At 46.4% G+C, this 22,767-nt stretch overlaps 1 protein-coding gene across 4 annotated transcripts; it reads left to right on the top strand.

Moving 5' to 3' along the window:
* The first annotated feature begins 1,339 nt into the window (after positions 1-1,339).
* CTTN (cortactin) lies at positions 1,340-22,558 on the top strand. 4 transcript variants are annotated; one of them, XM_066320450.1, is made up of 17 exons: positions 1,340-1,398; positions 4,733-4,816; positions 5,073-5,146; positions 6,414-6,543; positions 9,129-9,239; positions 9,921-9,975; positions 10,488-10,598; positions 11,408-11,518; positions 11,780-11,890; positions 13,176-13,286; positions 14,914-14,969; positions 15,445-15,514; positions 16,023-16,171; positions 19,132-19,221; positions 19,314-19,503; positions 20,379-20,450; positions 20,741-22,558. In XM_066320450.1, exons 2-17 carry the CDS (start codon positions 4,733-4,735, stop codon positions 20,875-20,877), a joined length of 1,662 nt encoding a protein of 553 aa, XP_066176547.1. In that variant the 5' UTR covers positions 1,340-1,398; the 3' UTR covers positions 20,878-22,558. The 4 variants fall into 4 exon arrangements, with proteins under 4 accessions (XP_066176547.1, XP_066176549.1, XP_066176550.1 ...); XM_066320452.1 differs by lacking the exon at positions 10,488-10,598 and having other exon boundaries at positions 1,341-1,398; XM_066320453.1 differs by lacking the exon at positions 13,176-13,286 and having other exon boundaries at positions 1,341-1,398.
* Positions 22,559-22,767: the final 209 nt, after the last annotated feature.

Genomic DNA, 22,767 nt, shown 5'->3' with positions numbered 1-22,767 from the left:
TTTATAGGAGGTGTTGGAACATATGGATGAAAAATTATATACAAAATGTGGTTGGTATTCCTACCTATATGTGGAGGGACAGGTGAAGACTCCAAGAGGATGCAGAACAGACAAAAGTAGTGCCTAAAAGATTGACGTTCTCTGCACGTGTGTTCTCTGGCAGACAACTTTTTGAGAAGAAACTCAGCCCAGTTTTTCAAATACGCTGTATTCGGTTTATAGGGTAAGGCGCCCTGTATATAATCCAGGAAAAAAAATAACTGAGCCTATTTATAATGTGAACTGGCTACATTTGGAATTAAGTTGTTCTTGTGTTCACCTGGATTTTTTATCGTCTTGCCCTCTACAACAGCTTGGCTTTGTGTGTTTATCTGGAATGGGTTTTTTTCGCTGGGAATGGCGTTCCTTGGGGTCCTCCCCTCCTCTGGAAGACCCGAACAGCGGACAAACCAGTCCCTCCTACCCAGAGTGTTTTAAAACCCCCTCATTTCCATTGTGGCATCGTTTCATTTGGATCCCCTGGGGGATCCCAGCCACGGGGGAACATTTTGCCCACTGATAAAAAGTGACGGAAACCCCTGCGCACGGACTAGACGCGGCTTCCAAAAGAAAACTACACTGCAAAAGGTGAGTACTAAAGAAAGGTGTTCAAAACTGCAGCAGCAACTCTCTTGTGGCCATTTTAAAACTACCGATGGTGCTTTTTTTTTTTTTTTTTTTTTTTTTTTTTTTTTTTTTTGAGCAGCTGATAGAGGGGACGGAGCAGCTCCAGAAGTAAATATCTGTCTGTGGTTGTCGGAGCAGCTCCAGAAGTAAATGTCTATCTATCTGTGGCTGTCGGAACAGCTCCAGAAGTAAATGTCTATCTGTGATTGTCGGAGCGGCTTCAGAAGTAAATATCTATCTGTGATTGTCGGAGCAGCTCCAGAAGCCAACACCAGCGATCCCCGGAGCAGCTCCAGAAGTAAATATCTGTCTGTGGTTGTCAGAGCAGCTCCAGAAGCAGACACCGGCGGTCCCGGAGCGGCTCCAGAAGCCCACACCGGCGGTCCCCGGGGCGGATCCAGGAGCAGACACCGGCAGTCCCGGAGCGGCTCCAGGAGCAGACACCGGCGGTCCCGGAGCAGACACCGGCGGTCCCGGGGCGGTTCCAGAAGCCCACACCGGCGGTCCCGGAGCGGCCCGCAGCCCCAGCCCCCGCGGGAAGCCGCCATCCCGCAGCCGCCGGCGCGGCCCCTCCCGGCGGGGCGGAGCGGAGCCCGTCCCGCTCCCACCTGGAGCCGGGAAGAGGAAGTGGGAGCTCGGGAGCAGCGGAAATTGCGGCAGTATCGCCGCCGCCGGCCCGGGCAGCAGCGGCCGGGAGCCAGCGCCGAGCGGGAGGAGGCGGCGGCAGTCAGAGTGAGCACCGCGGGCTGAGGGCAGCCCGGCCGAGGAGCCGGGGGGCGTCGCGATTCGGTGGCATTTTTTGTTTTTCCCTTTAATTTTATTCCAACTCGGAAGCTGGGAAGTCGAGGGGAAGCGTCTGCGGCGGGGCTGTCCGCAGCGGTGGTGCCGGGCTCAGGCCGTGTGGCCCGGCCGGAGATCATCCCGGGGAGCTGCCGGCCGGAGATCATTCCCGGGCCCCGGGAGCTGCCGGCCGGAGATCATTCCCGGGCCCCGGGAGCTGCCGGCCGGAGATCATCCCCGGGCCCCGGGAGCTGCCGGCCGGAGATCAGCCCCGGGCCCCGGGAGCTGCCGGCCGGAGATCATTCCCCGGGCCCCGGGGAGCTGCCGGCCGGAGATCATCCCCGGGCCCCGGGAGCTGCCGGCCGGAGATCATCCCGGGGAGCTGCCGGCCGGAGATCATCCCCGGGGAGGTGCCGGCCGGAGATCATCCCCATGCCCCGGGAGCTGCCGGCCGGAGATCATCCCCATGCCCCGGGAGCTGCCGGCCGGAGATCATCCCCGGGCCCCGGGGAGCTGCCGGCCGGAGATCAGCCCCGGGCCCCGGGAGCTGCCGGCCGGAGATCAGCCCCGGGCCCCGGGAGCTGCCGGCCGGGGCTCGTCCCTGGGCCCCGGGAGCTGCCGGCCGGAGATCATTCCCGGGGAGCTGCCGGCCGGAGATCAGCCCCGGGCCCCGGTGAGCTGCCGGCCGGAGATCATCCCCAGGCCCCGGGGAGGTGCCGGCCGGAGATCATCCCGGGGAGCTGCCGGCCGGAGATCATCCCCGGGCCCCGGGAGCTGCCGGCCGGAGATCATCCCCAGGCCCCGGGGAGGTGCCGGCCGGAGATCATCCCCAGGCCCCGGGGAGCTGCCGGCCGGAGATCATTCCCGGGCCCCGGGGAGCTGCCGGCCGCCGAAGGTGCTGGGTGGGATGGTGTGTGTGCGCCGATTAGTCACGGCAGCGCCCGGCACCGCTTACATTCCAGGCGTATATTTAGCCTGGGTTTGTGTTCGAACTGTAGCGTTTTCCTTCTTCCTTCAGGAATCGTGACCACGTGAGCCAGTGAGTCATGAATAGATCGCGTTTCTCCTCGTTCTGCCCTGGAATCGGTGCCGGAATAAATAGCAGGCGGAAGCCGGGCTGGTTCCTGCGGGCCGGGAGCCCCGGGGGCCGGGGCTGCTTTGCTCTTTGCGGGATTCACGGGCTGCAGGGTTGAGCTGTGATGTTGGCGCTTGTGCCCGTGGTTTGCACAGATCCGTGGTGGGCTCTGGGTTTCGCACGGGATGGTGCGTGTGAAATGAAATCCTTCTTCCCTGCGCTGTTGTTCGTGGGAGCTTGAGGGGGAGGCAGTGAAACCTAGACGGAAGGATCCAGCTTTTGTTCTTTGAAATGTCCAGGCACAGCTGAATGAGCAAAACGCAGCAATCAAGTGAGCGTAAGAAACGAGTACTTGGGGGGAAAAAAAAAAAAGTTGTATTTGGCACAAAATATATGGACATTTACGATACACAGTACCCCTTCGGTCAGCTCTCATCACTGGAATTCCATTCCTAGATATCCTGCATAGCGTGCTGGAGCGTGGAAGGATGGATACAAAACATCTCTCTTAGGAGAAGTTAGAAAGAACTTGAATTTCATTATTGAGCTGGTCGGGCGCTGCTTCCCAAGGCCTTTGGGTTTTTTCCTTTGGTGAGAGATTGGATTTTGGTGGGAAAGAGTAGAACAATCAGACACAGTCATGTGAGAGAAGGCTTTAGACAGAGTATTTACAGGACAGTGTTAAATCACCCGTGTTCTTAATGTTTGTGTTGTAAAACTCATCGTCTTAGAGGATTTTGGTTATGAAGTACTATTATAAAGGTCAGGTCGTTAACTGCCAGAGGAATTTGGAGATGGGAGACCTGAAAAAACCTAAGGGGAAACCTCCTAATACTGTTAGGATGCCATTTGCTCTGCTTTTACACCCTTCTTCCAGGCTACCCTGGTGTTTGACTGTCAATTTTTCAGCTGTTCTCACTCACATTACCAGTCCTGAAATTTCTGAAATGCTCCATAAAAGTGGCTCATCAGCTCGTTCTGCCGGGCTGCAGAGCAAGCATGACAGAATGAGCTGTGGACTTTACCCAGGGATTATTAGTTATGCATTTAAGAGGGAGTGAGTTTTCATCCCACCCACTGAATTATGCTTGTGTGAATTAAATAGCCTGTGATAATTATCTTTGTAATCTGTTCTTAATTAGAAGGATAAAGGCAAGTGGACAGAATGATGATGTGTTTAAAAAATGAACTCTAGTTGAATAGCAAAGAAAAATGAAATCTTTTCTCTGAAGTGTATTCTGAAAAAGCTAGGAGAACAGGCAACTTGTAGTTTGATGTTTTAGTTTTGCTTTCCAGAATGTATTTGTTTTGATTTATGTAGAACAAAGGGTGTAAAATCCAGCCACTAGCACCAAGAAGATCTGGAATTCTGCACTAGTTGCATTCAGAAGTGTTAATTAAAAGCATCCAACTTGATACTCCAGGGGGGGATAAAGTTTCCAGAAAGTGAGAGGCCCCAAGTCATTAACCTCTTGAAAGTGCTGGGTGTTGTTTCTAGAAGTCACTGTTTGCCTTTTTTATGAGCCCTGCTTCCTGCAGTCACCCTCTGTTGGTCCTGGACGCCGGAGGAGGTGCTGAGTTTGTGTGCACTGTGTGTCACCGGGGATTGCCCGAGGGGCACAGACACTCCTACTGCTGTTCTCTGCTGTTGGAGCAGTGTCTGCAGTTGTGTGCAGCTTCTTAGAGTTGTTGGGATTCCAGCTGAAACTCCCTGCACGTCATGCAGGTGTAATGCAGGTGAAGAACAATGTCGTGCTCACCATCTTTAATGCCTGAGGAGGGGGAAGATCACCTATTTCTACACTTTAACTGTGTGCACAGGATCCAGAATTAGCAGCAGTCTTTGGAAGTGCATGTTGGCTTGGAAACCTGTGTGAGCAGAAGTCTTTCGAGTGCAGTGACTCCACAGAAAGGCACACATTAATTTGAGCAAAGAAAGGTGACTTTGTTCTCTTTGAAACATCAATTGCTCTTAATCTTTTTTACGGAGCAAACGGGAAAGTTAGACAGGTTTGTAAGCCAGCTTGAGAAGGCAGCCTGAGCACCAGTGGTCAAACCTGTTTTCACTGCAAGCACAGCTTTTGGTGACGTGGTTAAACAACATACTTTATTGGGAATTTTGGATTGCACCTCCTCTGTCAGCTCCTGCAGGAATCAAATGAGCTGGCGTGTGAGTGGAGCGTGACCCTGCTTGTCCTGCTGCTGTTGCAGATGTGGAAGGCTACTGCAGGCCACACGGTGTCTATCAGCCAGGACGACGGAGCTGATGACTGGGAGACCGATCCAGACTTTGTGGTATGGCTTTTGGGGCTTGCTGATCCACCAGGAGCATGTTCTGGGACAGTTCCAGAGGAACTCTGTGGGGTGGGGGACGTGTCTTGACCAAGGAAACTGTCAGGAGTGTGTCCCTGGAGTGGAGGGGAAGCGAAGCTGCTTTTCTAACACTTTTGCTCTCAGTGACTGCTGGAAGCTTTTGCTGTGAGCTCTGAAATGCGTGTCACTAGTGATTTCCTTGGGTTTTTAACTCTCTTTTTCTGTGTGTCCTCCATAGAATGACGTGAGTGAGAAGGAACAGCGCTGGGGAGCCAAAACCGTGAACGGGTCCGGCCACCAAGAGCACATCAAGTAAAGCAACTCTCTTGTGAAATGTATTAATAGGCACAGTCCCAGGCGACTTTTAATCAGCTCATGATGTCAGTTACTTGTGTCTTCATAATTAAAACAAGAGTCCCTGTAGAAGATTGATTGTTTGCCAGATTGCTGGTCTTTCAAATCCATCAGTGTCTTTAGGGCTGAAATTAAGAGCAGAAATACGGTGTAGGGACCCTTAATTTTTTCTTCGTCACTGGAAATGTGATTTTTTTCCTGTCTCTGTAACTGAAAAAGAGGGTTTTTGTGCTGTTTTGGTGCAAGAGCCAGTAGTGTCAGGGGAGAAGCTGAGGGATCTGAGCAGGTCCAGTGTGGTGTTTCAAGGAAACGTTTGGTCCCTTAATTCTTACACTTTGTTTAGAACACTGCTACCACCAAACTCATAAAAACCCTGGCAAAGTAACAAACTGAGCTCTCCAGTGGAAATGAGCATCAGGGAGGAATATGTGAAACAGAAATGATGCATCTCCTGAATCCTGTGTTTCTTGCCCAGAGTATCTAGGACAGAACTTTAAAGCAGTTTTAGGAAATGTATGATGTTGCAAACAGAGGGCGACTGAGCTCTGGTTACGTCAGGGATCAGTGTTACTCTGCTCTGTTCCAAGGGCAGTGGGGATTCCTGCTGGCAGAATTACACCTCATGGAGCTTAAAACTCAGGTGGGAATTGCTTAGAGATTAAAGCCTAGGTTACCCTTCGTTGCATTGGCTGCACTGCCCTCAGTTCAATTCCTGCGAATTTTAAGGGATCTCTTTGGGAAGAGGAGGTGCAAGTTTCTTACGTCTTTATTTTGCAGTCCAGTGTTGTCCAGAATGCTCTGTTAGAATTAGCCCTGACACCACAGGGACTATGTGATAAGAGATGATCCCTGTTCTAAAAAGTTGCCATCTAAATAGAAAGTGTTGGGAAGAACTTAAATTTAGACCTGAGGCAAAAAAAAAATGTTTCAGGCACGAATCAATTCTAGGTAAAGGATTGTTAGAACAGCAAAATTTCCTTCCACATTAGTCTTAAAACCAGCAGTTTCTTTTCTTAAACAACATTTTGCAGTGGAACAAATCCAGCGTCTCAGAGTATGAGGTAATGTTTAGTACACTGAAAAAATGGAAAGGGCTTGAAAAATACAAGTGATCCAACTTCTAATTAAGATGATAGTTTTGTCAGCTTTGTGTTTTGCATCTTTACTGAAAAATTGCTTGCTGAAACTTCCTTAGTACAAGTTGCTGCTTCGTTGTGTTTTTAAGTATTCATCAGCTGAGGGAGAATGTATTCCAAGAGCACCAGAACCTCAAAGAGAGGGAGCTGCAGACAGGACCAAAAGCTTCCCATGGCTACGGAGGGAAGTTTGGCGTGGAGCAGGATCGCATGGATAAAGTAAGTGTGGCTTGGCTGGGGCTTCCTGGGATGAAGTGATCAGTGAAGTGATAAGCCTGGCCAGCACCCCTCTGTCTGTGAGCTGAGCTTGTTCCAGCTTTCCTCTGGGGTATGCAATGGCCCCACGTGGTTTTGGTTGATGCCAAGTCTGGAGAGGATTCCCCTGGAGTCAGGATTCAAGTTTTTAAATTTATGCTTCTAAATGAACTAAGGGCTTGGTGCGTTAATAAGTTCAGTATGATCTTTTTATTTGGATGCTGGGCCAGCTCTTCTATGCATATAGATAGAGACTGCCAAAGAATGAAAAAAGGATGTGCTGCTGCATTAAAATCAGAGTGCAGCTCTTGTGAACGAACTGTGACAAATAATGCAAGTGTCTAAAATATTGTACTTCAGTCAGGTGGTGGTTTTTTTTATTTAAGGAGTTGATGACTGCTTATGTTGCACTGTTAAAAAAGTGACAATTCTTAGTCCTTTAGTCATGTGATAAATAGGCCTATCAACTTCTGGCTGCTTTCTCTCATGAACTCCGCTACAATAAGAATCAAAACATTTCTAAATAAGAAAACAAAGTAAGAAAACTTTCTGTATTCTTGGTAACTTGACAGCCTTAACTTGACAGTTTTGCTGGGTTGGATTCTCATATTCCAGAGTTAATTGCTGTCCAGTTCTCACTGGGCCCTTGAAGTAGGCAAACCTTTGAATTAGAGAAAAGGAATTGCTGAGCAGATTCAACCACCAGGCCTGTTCTGCTGCTGCTCTCTGGTGTCAGCAGTTTATCCCTCACCTGTGTCCGTGGGGAAGAAGAAAGGAACAAAAGTCAGTGTTTCCCATAGGCCAGAGTTAATCATGGGGAAAAACACGCTGGTCATGCCCATGTGAGTGATGCTGGTGGCAGGAGGTGTCCATGATTTCTGTCTGTAATAAATCTTTCTCCCTTGTGACTGTAGTTCTGAGGCCTTGTGGCTGAGATGTCTCCTTTGCAGGTATCTGTGCGAGGTGTGCTGCTCCTAAAGCTTGGCTTTGAAGCTTGGCCATTCAGGGTGGCTGCAGCGTTGTCATGGTGCAGGGTTTTGCTGCATTTAGGGCAAAACCTTGGTGCTGAGTTAAAATGAGCATTTCCATCACTCTGTGTGCCATACCTTCTGAGCTGGTGTAAAATGTACAGGAAAGTGATGAGGGTGTTTGTCTCTGAAACGCAGGTTGCCAAATTTTTTTTTTTTTAAGTCTTTTCTAAAGGAGGTTTTGTTGTAATGCTTGATATTTGGTGAAATGCAGAAAGTCCTGGTACCACCAACAAAACACCACACTTATACCTCACTTGGTGTAACAAAAGGGAGGTCGGGTAAAATCACATAAAACCTAAACATTTCAGAGCTTCATGTTTTCCATAAATATAATGGGAAGAATAAAGGGAGGTGGGAGCCTTTTCTGTCACATTTCACAGATCCTGTACTACAGAACACCTGCAAAATGAACAGGAGTGTGATTGAGTCAGGAAAAGAAGGGAGCTTTTGTGATGCTTTTGAGTTAAAGTAGTGTCCTGTTATTGCCATTTTTGATCTCCTTGATCTGTTACCTGGCAATGACTTCAGCCTGTGACGCTTTGTTTCCCTGCTTGCTGGTAATGTTCCCTCCAGCCCCTGTGGGGAAGAAAAAGAGCAAACACTCTGAAATCCAAGGTACTTGGGTGAGCAGACACCTTGTGCCCTCAAATTAGTTCACCTTGGTCCAGCTGCCTGGTAGAGGATTATTCAATGTTGAATTACTGGTGAGTTGCAGGTTGCTCTGGCCAGTTGCCAGTGTTGGCACTGGGCAAGGAAGAAGCATTTTTGCTTGAGGTGTGAGGCTCCAGCATCAATTCCAGGAGCTGGAAGGGCTCCCTAGCACTAGGTCAGTGTAACACTAGCAAGGGCTGTGTGGAGGCACTTCCAGGTGTGTAATTACATATCCCTGTGTCCTGCCAGTTGTTGTGGGATGGATGGAGCTCAGCTTCCAGGGCTAGGATGCAGGGCTGGGATACCTTTGGCACAGGTGTGGCACATGCATCTCCTCATGTTCAGTACCATTTTGCATGTGAGGAAGATGCCTAATTGTGATTTATGCAGATGACTTGGGTGCCTCCCTAAACCAGTGGCAGCTGGCTTTGGTTGTGTTGGCATTGTACAACAACATTGTTGTATTCGTTGCAGTCCCCTGTCAGCTGAAACAGATCCCTAAATGAACACAAGGCTGTGTGTTTCACCTGGAACTCACTGCAGATTCTGCATGAACACCATCAAGGCTCCCTCTGTACCTTGTCTCGTTTTCATTCCTGTGCTTTTGAAGTGCAAATGCAGGGCATAAAACAGTCCCCATCAAATGCAGTCACTTCCCTTGCCTAGGCTGGATTGGTAGCATGGCAGCATCCTTGTGGAGGCTTCCCAAGTGAGTAGGAATTTCCAGGGAAGTTGGTTTCAACAGGAGGACTGGCAGTGATGCATGTCGGTAACAAAACTCACCCTCAGGTTGCTTGGTGCAGTGTTCTGTCTGACACACAGGGCTGTGTAGAACTGCTGTCTCTGAACTTCACCAATTTCTTCCAGTCAGCTGTTGGACACGAATATCAATCCAAACTTTCTAAGCACTGCTCCCAGGTGGATTCGGTGAAAGGGTTTGGTGGCAAGTTTGGAGTACAGACAGACAGAGTTGACCAGGTGAGTGTTTCATCTCCTCCTGCAGCCACCCACAGTGGTTTATTTCTTCTTTTTGTATGTAAAACTGCAACATTCCAGTGCCTTGGGGTGCTGGTGTGGGCTGCTCTTTCTGTTCTCTTTGAAGTTTAGCAGAAACTAACACTTTAGGGAGATAAATTACTGTTTAAAGCAGAGTAGAAAAATACCCTTGTGAGAAGTTGAGATGAGTTGAAAAGAAAGCTGAAAAGAGATGTTAAAATACTACTTTTTTTTGTGTTCTTTGACAAGGTCAGTGTGAATCCTGTAGAATGTTTGGGGATGGTTTGTCCTGTATCACAGCATGAGCCTACTGGGCAGGATAACTGATGTACTGTTCCAAGACTGCATAACGGTCCCTGCATGGAAATGCTGGATTTCTGTCATACTGACTTGCTGGACCTGGCAAGGCCAGACTGGAGTGTGCTGCTGGTACAATTTGCCTTGGCAGGGGAGGACAAAACCCTGGCCATGAACACAGGCACTGAATTACCATGTAAATGAATGTGGCCCATAAGTTAAAGAGGTATTTATGCCCCCAGTCCAGAAGGTCAGAGCAGTATGGAAGGACACAGGAACTTGCTGTGCTCTATGTCCACTGAAGTGTGTGCAGTTTTTCTCCTAATGCCTAACTCTGTCACACTTGTAATTTTATTTCTCTTCCAGTCAGCTGTTGGGTTTGAATATCAGGGCAAAACTGAGAAGCATCCCTCCCAAAAAGGTAAAGTGGGGAGGTGGTCACCTTGGTGGGCACATTTTCTATAAAATACAGGGTAGATTCTTTCACTTTGTGGGAAGTACCTCCTTTAGTGGGACCTCTGCATGACATTCTCAATGAATCAAATGGTGGGTTTGGTGGAATAGAGGAGGAAAAAATTAAATTTCCCAGCAGTTTTGTGAGTTGGTGAGGTTTTAAGACAAGGAAGTATTGGGTGATCAGGAGTTTTGTTTTTCTTTCTGAAGTGAAGTTCAAGGACATGTCAGGAAGATTGGGAGTTGCTCTTTGCTGTATTGCACCCTGTTGGAAATAGGGAAAAAATTTAAAGGGAACCACTGTAAGCTGTACTACTGTGGCTTATCTTGTGTTTAAAATTAAACTGAATTTTATGTGCTAAAGCAGTCGTAATACTTCAGCTCTGAAATAACTTGTTTTTCCCCTCAATTGCTAGGCTATGCTGTATCCATGACAAGTTGCCCTCATGCTGTTTTTATTGTGCTTTACTCTCAATGCAGACTACTCAAGTGGTTTTGGTGGAAAATACGGAGTACAGGCTGACAGAGTGGACAAGAGTGCAGTGGGGTTTGATTACCAGGGGAAAACTGAGAAACACGACTCCCAGAAGGGTGAATAGACACACGTGTGTTAGCAAGCTCCTTCCCTGGGGCTGTAGGCACTGCCCACAGGCCATGTTGTAAAATACTCATGTTTTACACCTCTTGCACTCCCAACCTGCTGAAAGGTAACACTGGGTAAAATTTACACTGCTGAAAACCTCGACTTCTGGAAAAAAAATAAACCTGAAAAATCCTCTGCCTGGTTTTAAGGGATGATCCAGGGCACGTAGGTTTGTCTGGAGGGTTTTTACAGCTCCTTTTGAAAAATCTGTAAATCAAAATACTCAGCCTGCGAGCAGCATAACCACCACAGAGAAGTGCTTCTAAAATAATCAGTGGATTAGCAGTGTTTAGAGTTAATATTGTGTTGCTGCTCAAGTTTTCAGGCATAGCTGATCAAAAATAGGCCATTTTATTGAAAAATGGTGGCATTTTTGTCATCTGCTTTCTGCTTATACCAAAGAAATGTTTGCACTCTGGAAATGCTGACGAGGAGCAGGAGGTGTTTAAAAGCATCCAGGCTGTTGCTGACATGGGTTTTGAAGTTCACTTTGCCATAAGTGTCTTCAGAACTTTACCAAGGAGTCAGGCAGCTGAACTGCTGGTATTGCCCAGCAAAATGCTATTTTAATTTCCATCCTGGAGAATGTGTTCTGAAGGATTTCTGACTTCAGTGTCTGAAATCAAGCTGAACTGAGGATGTCAGTGCTTCTTTTAAAACATGATGCAATGCTCGCAGCCCTGATTGTCACAATTTCTCAAGGTGATGGTTTTGTTGCTACACACTTACAAACAAAACTCTTCTCTCTTATCTCTAGATTATTCCAAGGGCTTTGGTGGTAAATACGGTGTCGACAAGGACAAAGTGGATAAAAGTGCTGTTGGCTTTGAATATCAAGGCAAAACGGAAAAACATGAATCACAGAAAGGTTTTTGTTACCTTCTTTAAAAATAGTAGCTTTTAAACCTGGGAAAAATACTTCAGAGGGTTTTTTTGGGTGGGAGTTTTTGGTTGGTTTGGGGATTTTTTTTGTGGTAGATGGGTGTTTGCCCCATGTGTGTGCAGATTTTGGACCCCCTTAAACGAGCGAATGTATTATTAACAGCTTATCCCAGAATATATTGCTGTTTTTTAATTAAATGCGGTTTCCAGCTACAAATTTCAATAAGGATTTCTGAAAACTTCCCAGATTATGTGAAGGGCTTTGGAGGCAAGTTTGGTGTGCAGACAGACAGACAAGACAAATGTGCCCTCGGCTGGGACCACCAGGAGAAGGTGCAGCTGCACGAGTCCCAGAAAGGTAGGGCAGCTCTCAGTGCCTTGCTGTTCTGTCCTCATTTTGCCCTCCTGTTGCCTGTGTGAGTCCTGCCCTGGTGTGTGTGTGGGCACAGCCTCTCAGGGGCTGACCTCAGGCTCCTTTCCTGTGTCTGGGTTTTGCTGTCACTGGTTGAACTGGTGGCTGCAGAGCAGCTTTGGCACAGCTGGCACCCAGCCCCTCAAAGTCCAGGCTCAGGGCTAAATTCTCCCTTCATGAGCCTGAAGGTGTGCTGGATCATTTTCCTTTTTCAGTTGAGTTGTGCAAATGGAGGTTAGGAATTCCTTTTTTGCTTTCCACAAAAAAATTTTACCTTCTGGATTCGGTTGTGTGTATCCCTGTTTTCATGCAGGGAGAGTCTAAAACCAAATGCAGTCCTTCCTCCTGGCCTGTAGGGTTCCTATTCCTGTGAAATACTTGTAAATACCAGTAAAAATGCAACTCCCTGTAAAATGCAGCTGTTGCTCCTCAGCCCTCTGCCTGTCACTGCTCATGACTTTAAGAAATTAATATTTTTTAAGTAATGAAATGAAAACTGTTCCTCAGAATATTGTTCTGTTGGATGCTCCAGCAGATTTGTTGTCAGAGGATTACCTGAAGCCCTTTTTTTCTGTGCCATCCCTCATTTTATAACACACACACATATATATTTCTATCTATAAATATATATATATATAAATATCTACAGATGACTGCTCCCTAGGCAGTAGTAGGGAATGATCAGCTCTTAGCTGAAACCTTTTCTCCCTCAAGCTGTGTGGCAGCAGGAATATTCCTCCTTCCTTTAAGGAATATCTGGGGGGTAGTCTCTGTGGAGCCCATTTTCACAGCTCTTTAAAAGTCAGCTCTCTGCACAAATGTTAACCATTAATGAAAAAGGCTCATTTGATTCTCTTGTATCTTTTGGTGTTTATTTTGTTTATTCTCTTGCATCTTTTGTTGTTTTGTTTTGGTGAACGAATTACCTGTGTGCCTGTGTTCATAACTTTGATCAAATGCAAGTGCATTATGCAGTATGGATGAAAAATGATGAGAAATGCGTTTATTCTGTGACTTCAGAATGGTGTTCTTATAGCTGATAAATCATCTCAAGTTGAGACTTTTTTTTCAATTTACTTTTACAAAAGTGTCTTGAGATACTCTTTTTTTTTTTTTCACCATCTAAAATTGCTGATAATTGAAAATATTGCAAAAATGATTTTGATTGTCTCTGACTAAACCTCTTTATTCCCCTGCCTTGGTTTTAATGTATCCCATGTGGCTTTTTCAGACTATAAGAGTGGTTTCGGAGGGAAATTTGGTGTACAGACAGAAAGGCAGGACCCATCTGCTGTGGGGTTTGATTACAAGGAGAAACTAGCCAAGCATGAATCTCAACAAGGCACTGTTTTCACTTGTTACTTTCTTACCAGTGCAGCCACTTCTCACACAGTCTGAAATAGTTTTCTGAGTAGATCAACGCCAGGAATGTGCAGACACTTTCTTGTGCTTCTGTTCTTCCATGATCCAGCAGTTTTTCTTCATTTTACCCTTGAAATACCCTAAAGCAAGCCTGTGTTGAGGAAACACCCAGTCAGCAGCTCTGCAAAATCCTGAATTAGCTGATAGCTCTACATGCAGATAGCATTAGTGTTAGTATGATGTTAATGAAGTCAGTTTTAGAGACTAAATATAAAGTTTTGCCCAGGTAAATTGGTGGAAAAATACTCAGAAAATGACCATGCATGTAACCATTAACAAGGAATGGGCTGTGCCAAGATAATTTTAAAATGATTGCAGTCTTTGAAAGAAGTAGGGCATGTTTGTGGTTCTTGGGTGAGCAAATGCTGTCATAAGGCTCTGTTTAGTCATTGTGAAATAGTTGGGGTACAACCCATGAATTCGTGGCTTTTCATTATCTTAAAGTGAGGAGTCTGGAGCTGGAGAATTTAAGTGTAGTATATTTATTCTGGCTGAAAATACATACAAAGCTGAAAAAAAAACGAGGTTGTTCATTGATAGCCGGTATTTTCCTGTGCTATAGTGATACATATCCAGACTTTCAGAGCCTGAGTGCAAGCACTGCGATGGCTGGCAGGGAGAGCCAACAGTCTGGGGGCTGAGAGGAGAAGGGGTTGTGTTCCAGGGATGGATAGGAGACAGGGGCAGTGTGTGGACACATTCCTACAGCTCACTGCCACCACAGAGAGGTGCTTTTCCAGCCACACACTCTTGCTGCTGCTGTTGTGCTGCTCTGGCGCTCCTCAGACATTCCCATGAGAGCAGAAACCCCTTCCTGCGTGGGTTTGCTTGTTGTTTTTGTCAGTGTCACTGGTGAGTGAATTTGGGAGTGTAACAAGTGCTGAGGGCAGCACCAGCTGGGAGGAAGAGTGTGCAGCTCGGAGCTGGTGTGGGATAGCACAGCCACCCCATTTCTGTGCTGCTGAGTTGCTTTAGGCAGCTGAAGCCGGCCCCTGCAATTTCCCCTTCCCATGTGTAGAGCAGTACCACCAGTGGCGTTAATGTTCACCAGCTGAGTATCACAGCCAAACCCACTGGAATGAGGAATTTGTTACAGTTTCCTGCCATTCCCAAAGAGGGAAAAAAGACTCCAAACCAAAACACCTCTGTGGTCACCGAAGACTCCTTGAGCAAAGCAAAATGGCTCAGGCTCCATGATCCTGCAGGGGGCTCAGAATTGGTGCTGCCAAAGGCTGTGTTACAGAAGTGATGCATCGAGAGGGCTCCTCCCTTACTCCTTGCTTGATAGCTGTTCATTCCTCACCCTCCTGTTTCCTCGGGGGAATGCATGTGGGCCACAGTCTGTCATCTGCTGGTGTTCCTGAGGGCTCCTGGGCTTCTGTGACCTCTCTGCATCAAAGCTGAGTTGCATTTTCTCTGGTGGCTGTCGCTGTGGCTCTGCATGCAGCTGAAATGGCTCTTTGCACCTGAGGTGGCTGTTTGCATTTGGCAGCAAGGCGGGAGGGGCACCCACCTCCCTGCTCTGACCTCTTTTGTCCTGCTTTTAGATTATTCCAAAGGATTTGGAGGGAAGTACGGTGTCCAGAAAGATCGGATGGACAAGGTAAGTTGCTTCAAAGAGCCGTGACTTCTGACCGTGCACAACATCCTGGTTAGATCTGCACTGCTCAGCTCTGTGTTTCTGGACACTTCTCCAGTCTAAGGGCAGAGTTTTGTGCTTTTCTAAACCTTTAGAAAGCAGATTTATACACACAGAGCTGATGCCAACTTACATGGATTAGAACAGCAACAGCTACACAATATATGTTTATTGCCTTGTTTTTAGTTCTGATGAGTCACTCATAAACTTTTCTGGTTTTAATTATTAGGATTTTGATGTGTTTAGAACTGTCCCTGAAGATTAATTCCTTCCAGCTTGACTTGCAGAAATGATTATTCTGTTTGCAGAGTTTTGATCCTTCCTGATTTGGTCTTTATGTTCTGCTAAAAGCCTTAGGGACACTATCATCTCAGATTGTGGGAATGTCTTCATGGATTTGTGGGGATTTTTACATGTGTCCCTTTGTCCTTACTGATAGAATGCAGCAACTTTCGAAGACATTGAGAAACCAGCATCAACCTACCAGAAGACCAAGCCAGTAGAAGCTGGTAAGGCACTGGCCCCAGATCCTTTCTTTGGAGGTGATAATGTCCAAAATCCTGGGACATTGATGTAGTAGTGGTGAGTAAGGGTCATCCAGAGAGAGCTGCCGTATTTGCAGCTCTTTAGCAACCTCAGATACTCTCTCTCCCTCCTTTAGAGGTTGTTTTGCTTTGTTCCAGTGTTGTTTTTTTTTTCTCTTGAGGCTCATCAGAGTCAAGGAAGGGAGAATAGGGAAAGAATAAGGGAGAGTGAGCTGTGTAGGGTAGTGGTGGGGACTATGAGGGAGAGGAGGGAGAAGAATTACAGACATTTTTCGGAAGAAAAATAAGGTGCGCAAGAGGTTTGAGCTGGGAAAAGGGAGGAAGAAAGAGGAAGGAATAGAAGAATTTCCCTGACTGAACTATGACCTCAGAGGGCAGAAAAGCAGAAATCTGTAGCAAAAACTCATTCCAGGCTACTTTTATATAGAACCTGAGATACGATTTGACTTGAATTCTTTTCCGTATGTTACAGTTGCCAATAAAACAAGCAGCATCCGAGCTAACTTCGAGAACCTGGCCAAGGAGAAAGAGCAGGAAGACCGAAGGAAGGCAGAAGCTGAGAGAGCCCAAAGAATGGCCAGAGAGAAACAGGAGCAGGAGGAGGCTCGGAGGAAACTGGAGGTCAGTAAAACTCAAATCCCACTGGAGCAGCCTGGTTTCAATGCAACGCTGCGAGAAAAGGGAATCTTTGAGAAAAGGTTCCTTCTTTCCAGCTGGCCTTTCAAGCTCCAAGTGTGTGTGTGTGTGTGCCTGTGCTTCAGCTGTGTTTGACTCCAGCCTGGCCTTTTCCTCCTGCCTTTTGGCAGTCCCACATTCCCTTTGGGCACGGAGGAGCTCATGAGGGGAGAGCTCTGTGGTCCCCAGTAGGCCTTGCCATGTTCAAGAAGTGTAGCCCCACACTGAGAGCTGGGGATGCTGTTCCTTTAGGATCAGTGTTTTGGGAGATGGAAGTGGTATAGCACACGGCCGGGAGATTAGGGGAAGATAATCTTCCAAATGTTAATTGAATCTTAGTTAGGGAATTTAAAGAATTGACTTTGCGTTGGCATGGATAAAAGCTTCGTGATTTTTCTGTTATTCATAAGCAGGATAATTCCAGGACATGTTTAGTCAGAAACTGCATCTTATTTGCCTTATGGAGTTTGCATATTTGTTTGTATTAGTTTGTATTAGAGGAGACTAAGGCTTGATGTAATTAATTTGTTTTAAGAGTACAAAAGAGTGCCTGGTAGACTCTCTTCCTCTAAAGTGATGGCTTTTTTGTTTTTTTATTTTTCCTGATTTCCCCTTTTTATCTCAGCTTATCACCTATTTTGCCTCATGGCATCACGATGTGCAGTGTGAGCATATGTTCACTGCAGAAATGTATCACGAGCTGAATGGGAGCTCATCTTCTGTGCATCATTCTAATTCTGCCTTTCCTCCATGAGGAGTTTTAATACCTTCCCCCAAACACTCCTGGGGTTTCTTTACTGTGCTGGAGAAAAGCTGGGAGAGTAAGAGGTCATGGAATAGTTTGGATTGGAAGGCACCTTAATTGCTCTGTCTGTTTTTTTTAAATTACTTTGTTATCCCAAAAATTACATTATTTCTCTACTGGTATTATTGCTGTAAGTGTGGATTAGATCCAAGCCATTTTGCTGGATTTTTCTTGTGCTTCATCAAAGATTCTGTTGCCTGGACACATTTGAAGGTTTTTTTTTTTTTTCCCCCAAAGCTGGTATTTAAATTTCCCCGTAACCAGATGATTAATGTTCTTACAGCCTGAACATCTCCATGGTTAATAGTGGGATTCTGCAGACACAGAGAGAAGGGAGATGAGGTTGAGGGGAACTGAAATGGCTCTGCTGGCACTGCCCCTTCCTCCCAGGCTGAGCAGGGGAAGGGCAGGGATTAATCCACACCATCCACAGAGAGTGCAAAGGGCAGGGATGGACTCTGACTGGAGTGAACTTTATTTCTGTCACAAAAGGATAAACCCTCACTTAGAGAGGATATGTGGGCATACACACTCCCACAATGGGAATGTACATATGGACTGCATTCCTTCCAGTGCCCTGGCTACTGGTAATCCTGGTTCTGGTTTGCTTTTCACAAATGTCACACAGCCAAAGAGTGCTCAGGGAGCTCTTCTTTGATGCCTGTGTTGAGTCAATGCTGCCTCATGATTTCACTGTGCTCTGCTGCCTTGCAACAAAAGGCAGGATGCTCTTTCACATGGGGCATTCACTGTGGAACAAAACCCAGCCTGAGGGGAACCATGCAATTGAAATGTTTTATGGCAATTACGCTGTGTCTATCCTAAACTATAATCTGGATTGCAGACCCATTTCCTAGGACAAATTAGTCAATCTGTTGCCACATTTGCAGTCGTTAATGGATTGATACTGCCTAATTTGTCCCCAAACTTAGGTTTGACTTCTAATAATCACTTTGCTGGGGCCTTTTTATCTTTTTTATCTGTAAGCACTGGAGTTAAAAGTGGGGAAGGGTTTGCATCAGGAGAGACTTTTTCCAGAAAGCACAGCACTAAGCTTTGAATTGTCTTCAAAGCTGGCTCTGCTTTCAAGACAGGCTTTTCTTTCTTTGTTAGATGTATTTTTTTCTGTGCTGTGACAAGCAAAGGAATGGTAGAATTTTTTGCAACAGAGTCCTACCACTACATCTCTGTACTGCCGTTTCTCCTGAGAATCCTCTGGGGTGTTACAGCTTGTTGGACCTAAACTACTGGAATGCACAGATTCCCATTGCACGCATCCTCTTCTCCTTTTTTCAGTGAAGAAGACAGTTTGGCCCTGGATTCATGGTTTTCTTTTCCCCTGTGGTAAAGAGAGGCAAAATGAAAGTTCCCTGTTGAACTAGTTACCTTGTTATGTTTCATGTGAGCAGCACAGTATTTCTAGCACTTCGGTCTCCTGTCTTCCTAATGAGTGGCTTTCCAATGATTGTGGAATTGCTCTGTGATTCACAGGTGGGATGGCACAACACGAAGTACTTGAGTGCCAGAGCAGATCCATATTCTTTGTGTCACAGAACACAGAAGCAATACTGCTTTTATTTATCCCCCATCTCTTAACTCCTCTAAACGTTGGAATCCTGACTGTCACTGTATGGGACCCGCTTTTGTCTGAGCTGTTCAGGGTGTTTTGCAGACCTGCCAGAGCTTACACAACCGTTTATCATCAGAGGCAGCTCATCAGTTGTGCACCCGGATTTTTTAAACTCAGGTTTGAACTGGGCTTCAGGTTCTTTAAGCTCAGGCTGAAATGGGGCATGAGGCTCAGCCAGCTGATGAGCAGACTGAATACACTGCAGCTCCTCTGGAGATAGGCCAGACAATTCTGGGGCTGTTTTTAAACACAGGCATGTGTTTGTGCCATGGAGGTTTTGTTTCTTCCCTTTTTTTCTTTTCTGCTGTGCAGCATTTCTGGTGCTCTGCTTGGCCCGGCCAGCCCTGTCCTCCTGTGACCACAGCAGTTCCTTGCAGGATATGCTGCCTGCCCTTCCTTCTGGAGGGTTGTCTCTTGGGCACCTCCTCAGTGACTGAACTGCACTGAAGTTTTCCTTTCTCCTGGGTTTAGGAGCAAGCTAAAGCCAAGAAGCAGACCCCACCACCCTCCCCTGTCACGCAGGTGGCGGAGCAGAAGGCGCCTTCCAGCCCGGTCTACCAGGTTTGTTGGGATTCCCTCTGGGACATGGGCTCACATCCCGAGTGTTGGAGCCTCTCACAAAGCCCTGACAGAGCTCCCCTGTCTTCCTGCAGGATGCAGTTTCCTACGAAGCGGAGTCAGCCTACAAGAGCTCCAGCCCATCCTTCCCGGCTGCCCAGGAGCCAGAGGCTGGCTACAAAGGGGCACAGCCGGACTACCAGGAGGCCGTGAGCCAGCGGGAGGCAGAGTACGAGCCAGAGACTGTCTATGAGGTGGCAGGAGCAGCAGACCACTACCAAGCAGGTTTGTGTCTCGCAGCAAACCCTTTAGGGTGAGGATTATTTCCTTGTGCAAGAGCTTCAGGAGCAGTTGTGCTGATAGCACGCTGTCCTGGTTTGCTATACTCTCAGTTGGATGAGACTTCCTACACTCCCCACCAACAGACTTTAATTAGGAGATTAATAAATGGCTGCAGCAAGGTGTTAAAGTTAGTTAACTTCTGTGAGATGATGTTGGAGTAATTACAGTGCTCTCCGGGGCACTCAGTTCAAAAAGAAATTCAGGGATAACCGTTCCCACCCTATGGAATGTAGCTCAACATGAGAAGAAAGCACCGAGCTGGAGATTAAATGTGTGATGCGCCAGCAAAAAAATCCAATCAGCAGTTCTTGGAGTTTGAAATTGATGTGTTGGGTTCTCTGAGGGAGTGGAGTAGGGATCTATGAAACTGCAAGAGTAAGATTGTTTTGAATTCCTGTTTTCTTCTCACCTCTTCTGGTTACTAAATGTGCTGTGAAGGATGAACCTGCTCTGGTACAAAAATCTGGGAATTTTAAAACAGGCCCCTTTCTGCCCACCCCCCAGCATGCACCACTTGTATTACTTATTCTCTTACACAGTGATCTTGGGCTCAGCTGTCCTGTCTCATTTCACAGAAGCAGGACCAGGCTGATTGGTTTTATTGAGTCCTGTGCTCAATGTCTCCTGTTAATGCTTCTTTTCATGCTTCTGTTGCGTGTGATTGAGGAAAAAAGTCCATGGAGAAGGAATGGCAGGACTGCTGAAACCTTGCATGGGTTATTGCCTGCATCCTGTGTGAATTGCAATTGAAGGAGAAGCACCACAGAAAAGAACTGAGGGTGATAATGTACTTCATATTTTCATTTTTCTCTTTTCAGAAGAAAATGCCTATGATGAGTATGAAAATGAACTTGGGATCACAGCCATAGCCCTTTACGATTACCAAGCTGGTGAGCAAAGCTCTTGTTTTCACCCTTTGGCTTTGAAAACTCTGTCCTGCATGAGATAACTGTGGATTTTTCCTTTGCCTTTTTATGTGTCTTGTGGTGGCAAATGAAAAGTCGGGGGTTTGGGGGTTTACCAAGAGCGCGGGCCAAAAATTCCCGAGTGCGGATTGAAAATTACCGGGCGCTGTTTGCGGGGACGGTGGGAGCGTCCCAAAAGCTCTTTCCCCCGAGTGCTGGGGCTGTTGTGAGCCCTTGGCTGCGTGAGTGCTGACCCTGTTGGGCTCTCCCTGCAGCGGGTGACGACGAGATCTCCTTCGACCCCGACGACATCATCACCAACATCGAGATGATCGACGACGGCTGGTGGAGAGGGGTCTGCAAGGGCCGCTACGGCCTCTTCCCCGCCAACTACGTGGAGCTCAGGCAGTAGGGCCTCCCACTGCTGCTCTTGCCTTAATTCCCCAGCCCACACACCACTTCACACACTACAGACAGACCACGAGGCTTTCCCGGGGATTCGGGGGGGGGTTATGCATATGGCTTTTATATTTAATACTTCGCTGATGCTTTTTAAGACGTTTATGCCACAGGGATCGCTAATATATTGTAACTACTCTGTCTCTCACCGAGGCTCTTGGGATTTATTTTCGTCTGGAAACGTTTCTTCCCTGCCAAATTAGCCCAGCCTTTTGGAGGACAGGTAGCTGTCTGCTGTAATATTGCATGTTTTACTCCTAAGTGAGCAGATTTAGTCAAGTGTTCAAGTCTAGTTAGTCTTCCACTAAGCATTTGCAGCTGAGAAAGTCATGGCTATGCAAGCTGTTAGCGTTTCCACCAAGTGGGGAGGACTGGGGAGGTGCAGAGTTGGGAGTTTTTTCTTCTTTTTTTTTGTTTTTGTTTTCTTTTTTCTTTTATTTTCCAGATAGTATTTGAAAAAAAAAAAAACAACAAAATGTCTGAAAGTTGTAGCTAATGGCAGTTAATCAAATACTGTCCAATATTTATGGAATGTTGATTCTATGAAGGAAACAGTCTGGTACTTTTTCCTTCTCTTTTAGGAGCTCCTTGGCTCTTGAATTAATTTTTTTTTTTCTTCTTTTTCAATTGTTTTTTCTTGGTCCTGCTCCTCCTGCTTGTGTTATCCCACAAGCAAACTCTCTAGCACTGATTGTCCCAAATTCCTTCACTTTTTTGTTTTTGCTTCACCCTCCTCTTTTCCAGGAAAACTTGGAAAAGTTACTGTGCAAGTGTTAAGTCACCCAAAGGAGATTCCTGCTTGTTCAGTTCAGAAGGCAACTTACATCCAGATCAGCAGGAATATTCCCATTGTTTTAAATGGGAGGAAAAGGCAGGAGGGGTGGGATTGCAGTTGTGTTCTGTGTGCAGTGCATCCCTGCTCACACCAGGAAGGGCCTGCTGTGCAGTAGAGACATTTTATGGAACCATTTTCGAGTCTAGGAATGTTAGTGATTGGATTTGAAACCCGTGTAAATGATCTGCATTTTTAAATCGGACGAGAGACTTTTTTTTTTTTTTGTATGTTCAACAGAAACTGCCAGTACTGTTCTACTAAACAACACAATTAAACCTGTTTGGTTTTGGGGTGTTATTTTTGCCAAAACTGAAATTCCTGTCGCTCTAGAAAGCTGACCACTGCAGATTTAGGGTCCCTACCAAAGATAGCAAGTTGCATCCAATAGTGCACATATTCAGTGTCTGTACTGTCTGTTTCCACCTTCTGATCAAAAGGAGAATGGCAAATCTGGTGTAGCAGCCAAGAAAGAAGGCAAAGACTCCTCATCAACTGTAGATTTGGACCAATGGAATATGGAAGGCCTGTACAAAATGGTGAGATGTACAGAGTGTCAAGGGAGAAGGAATCATGTTGAACCAGTTCTTGGATGGTTGGGACAATCCTTCTTGAATGTCACATGTGTGTTCATGATTATTATTACTATTTTTTTCTCCTTTCCATGGTCTTATATCTGTGCTGTATTCGCATTACTAGGGTTGGGTTTTATATGCAGTTTATTTTATCCAATTTTGCATAGAACACCTCATAGGGATATGATTTTTGTAAATTAAATATTCAATAAACTTTTTGAACCATTTGCATGGAATTTTTTTTTAATATACAATTTTCTTTTGAAAAATCTCAGCAGCAGGCTCGGCTTTCTCTTTTGTTTTGTGTGCCTGTTACTTCTGCTACAAACACCACTGGGGCTGTAGGGTTTGTGGCTGCTCCTGGATTTTGGGAATGCTGGTGGCAGCAGGGCACTGAGTGCTTCTGCAAACACAGATGTGGCTTACATCAAATAAA

This window comes from Sylvia atricapilla, chromosome 6 (assembly GCF_009819655.1).
Source record: "Sylvia atricapilla isolate bSylAtr1 chromosome 6, bSylAtr1.pri, whole genome shotgun sequence".
Lineage (NCBI taxonomy): Eukaryota > Metazoa > Chordata > Aves > Passeriformes > Sylviidae > Sylvia > Sylvia atricapilla.
Note: the sequence above shows the minus strand (reverse complement) of the source record. Positions and strands in the feature narration are given on the sequence as shown.

Coding starts and splice junctions, on each gene's coding strand:
- CTTN (XM_066320450.1), top strand. CDS start 4,733: ATGTGGAAGGCTACTGCAGGCCACACGGTGTCTATCAGCCAGGACGAC. Junction 5,147..6,413: donor GGCCACCAAGAGCACATCAA/GTAAAGCAACTC, acceptor TGTGTTTTTAAG/TATTCATCAGCTGAGGGAGA. Junction 9,976..10,487: donor GAAGCATCCCTCCCAAAAAG/GTAAAGTGGGGA, acceptor CTCTCAATGCAG/ACTACTCAAGTGGTTTTGGT.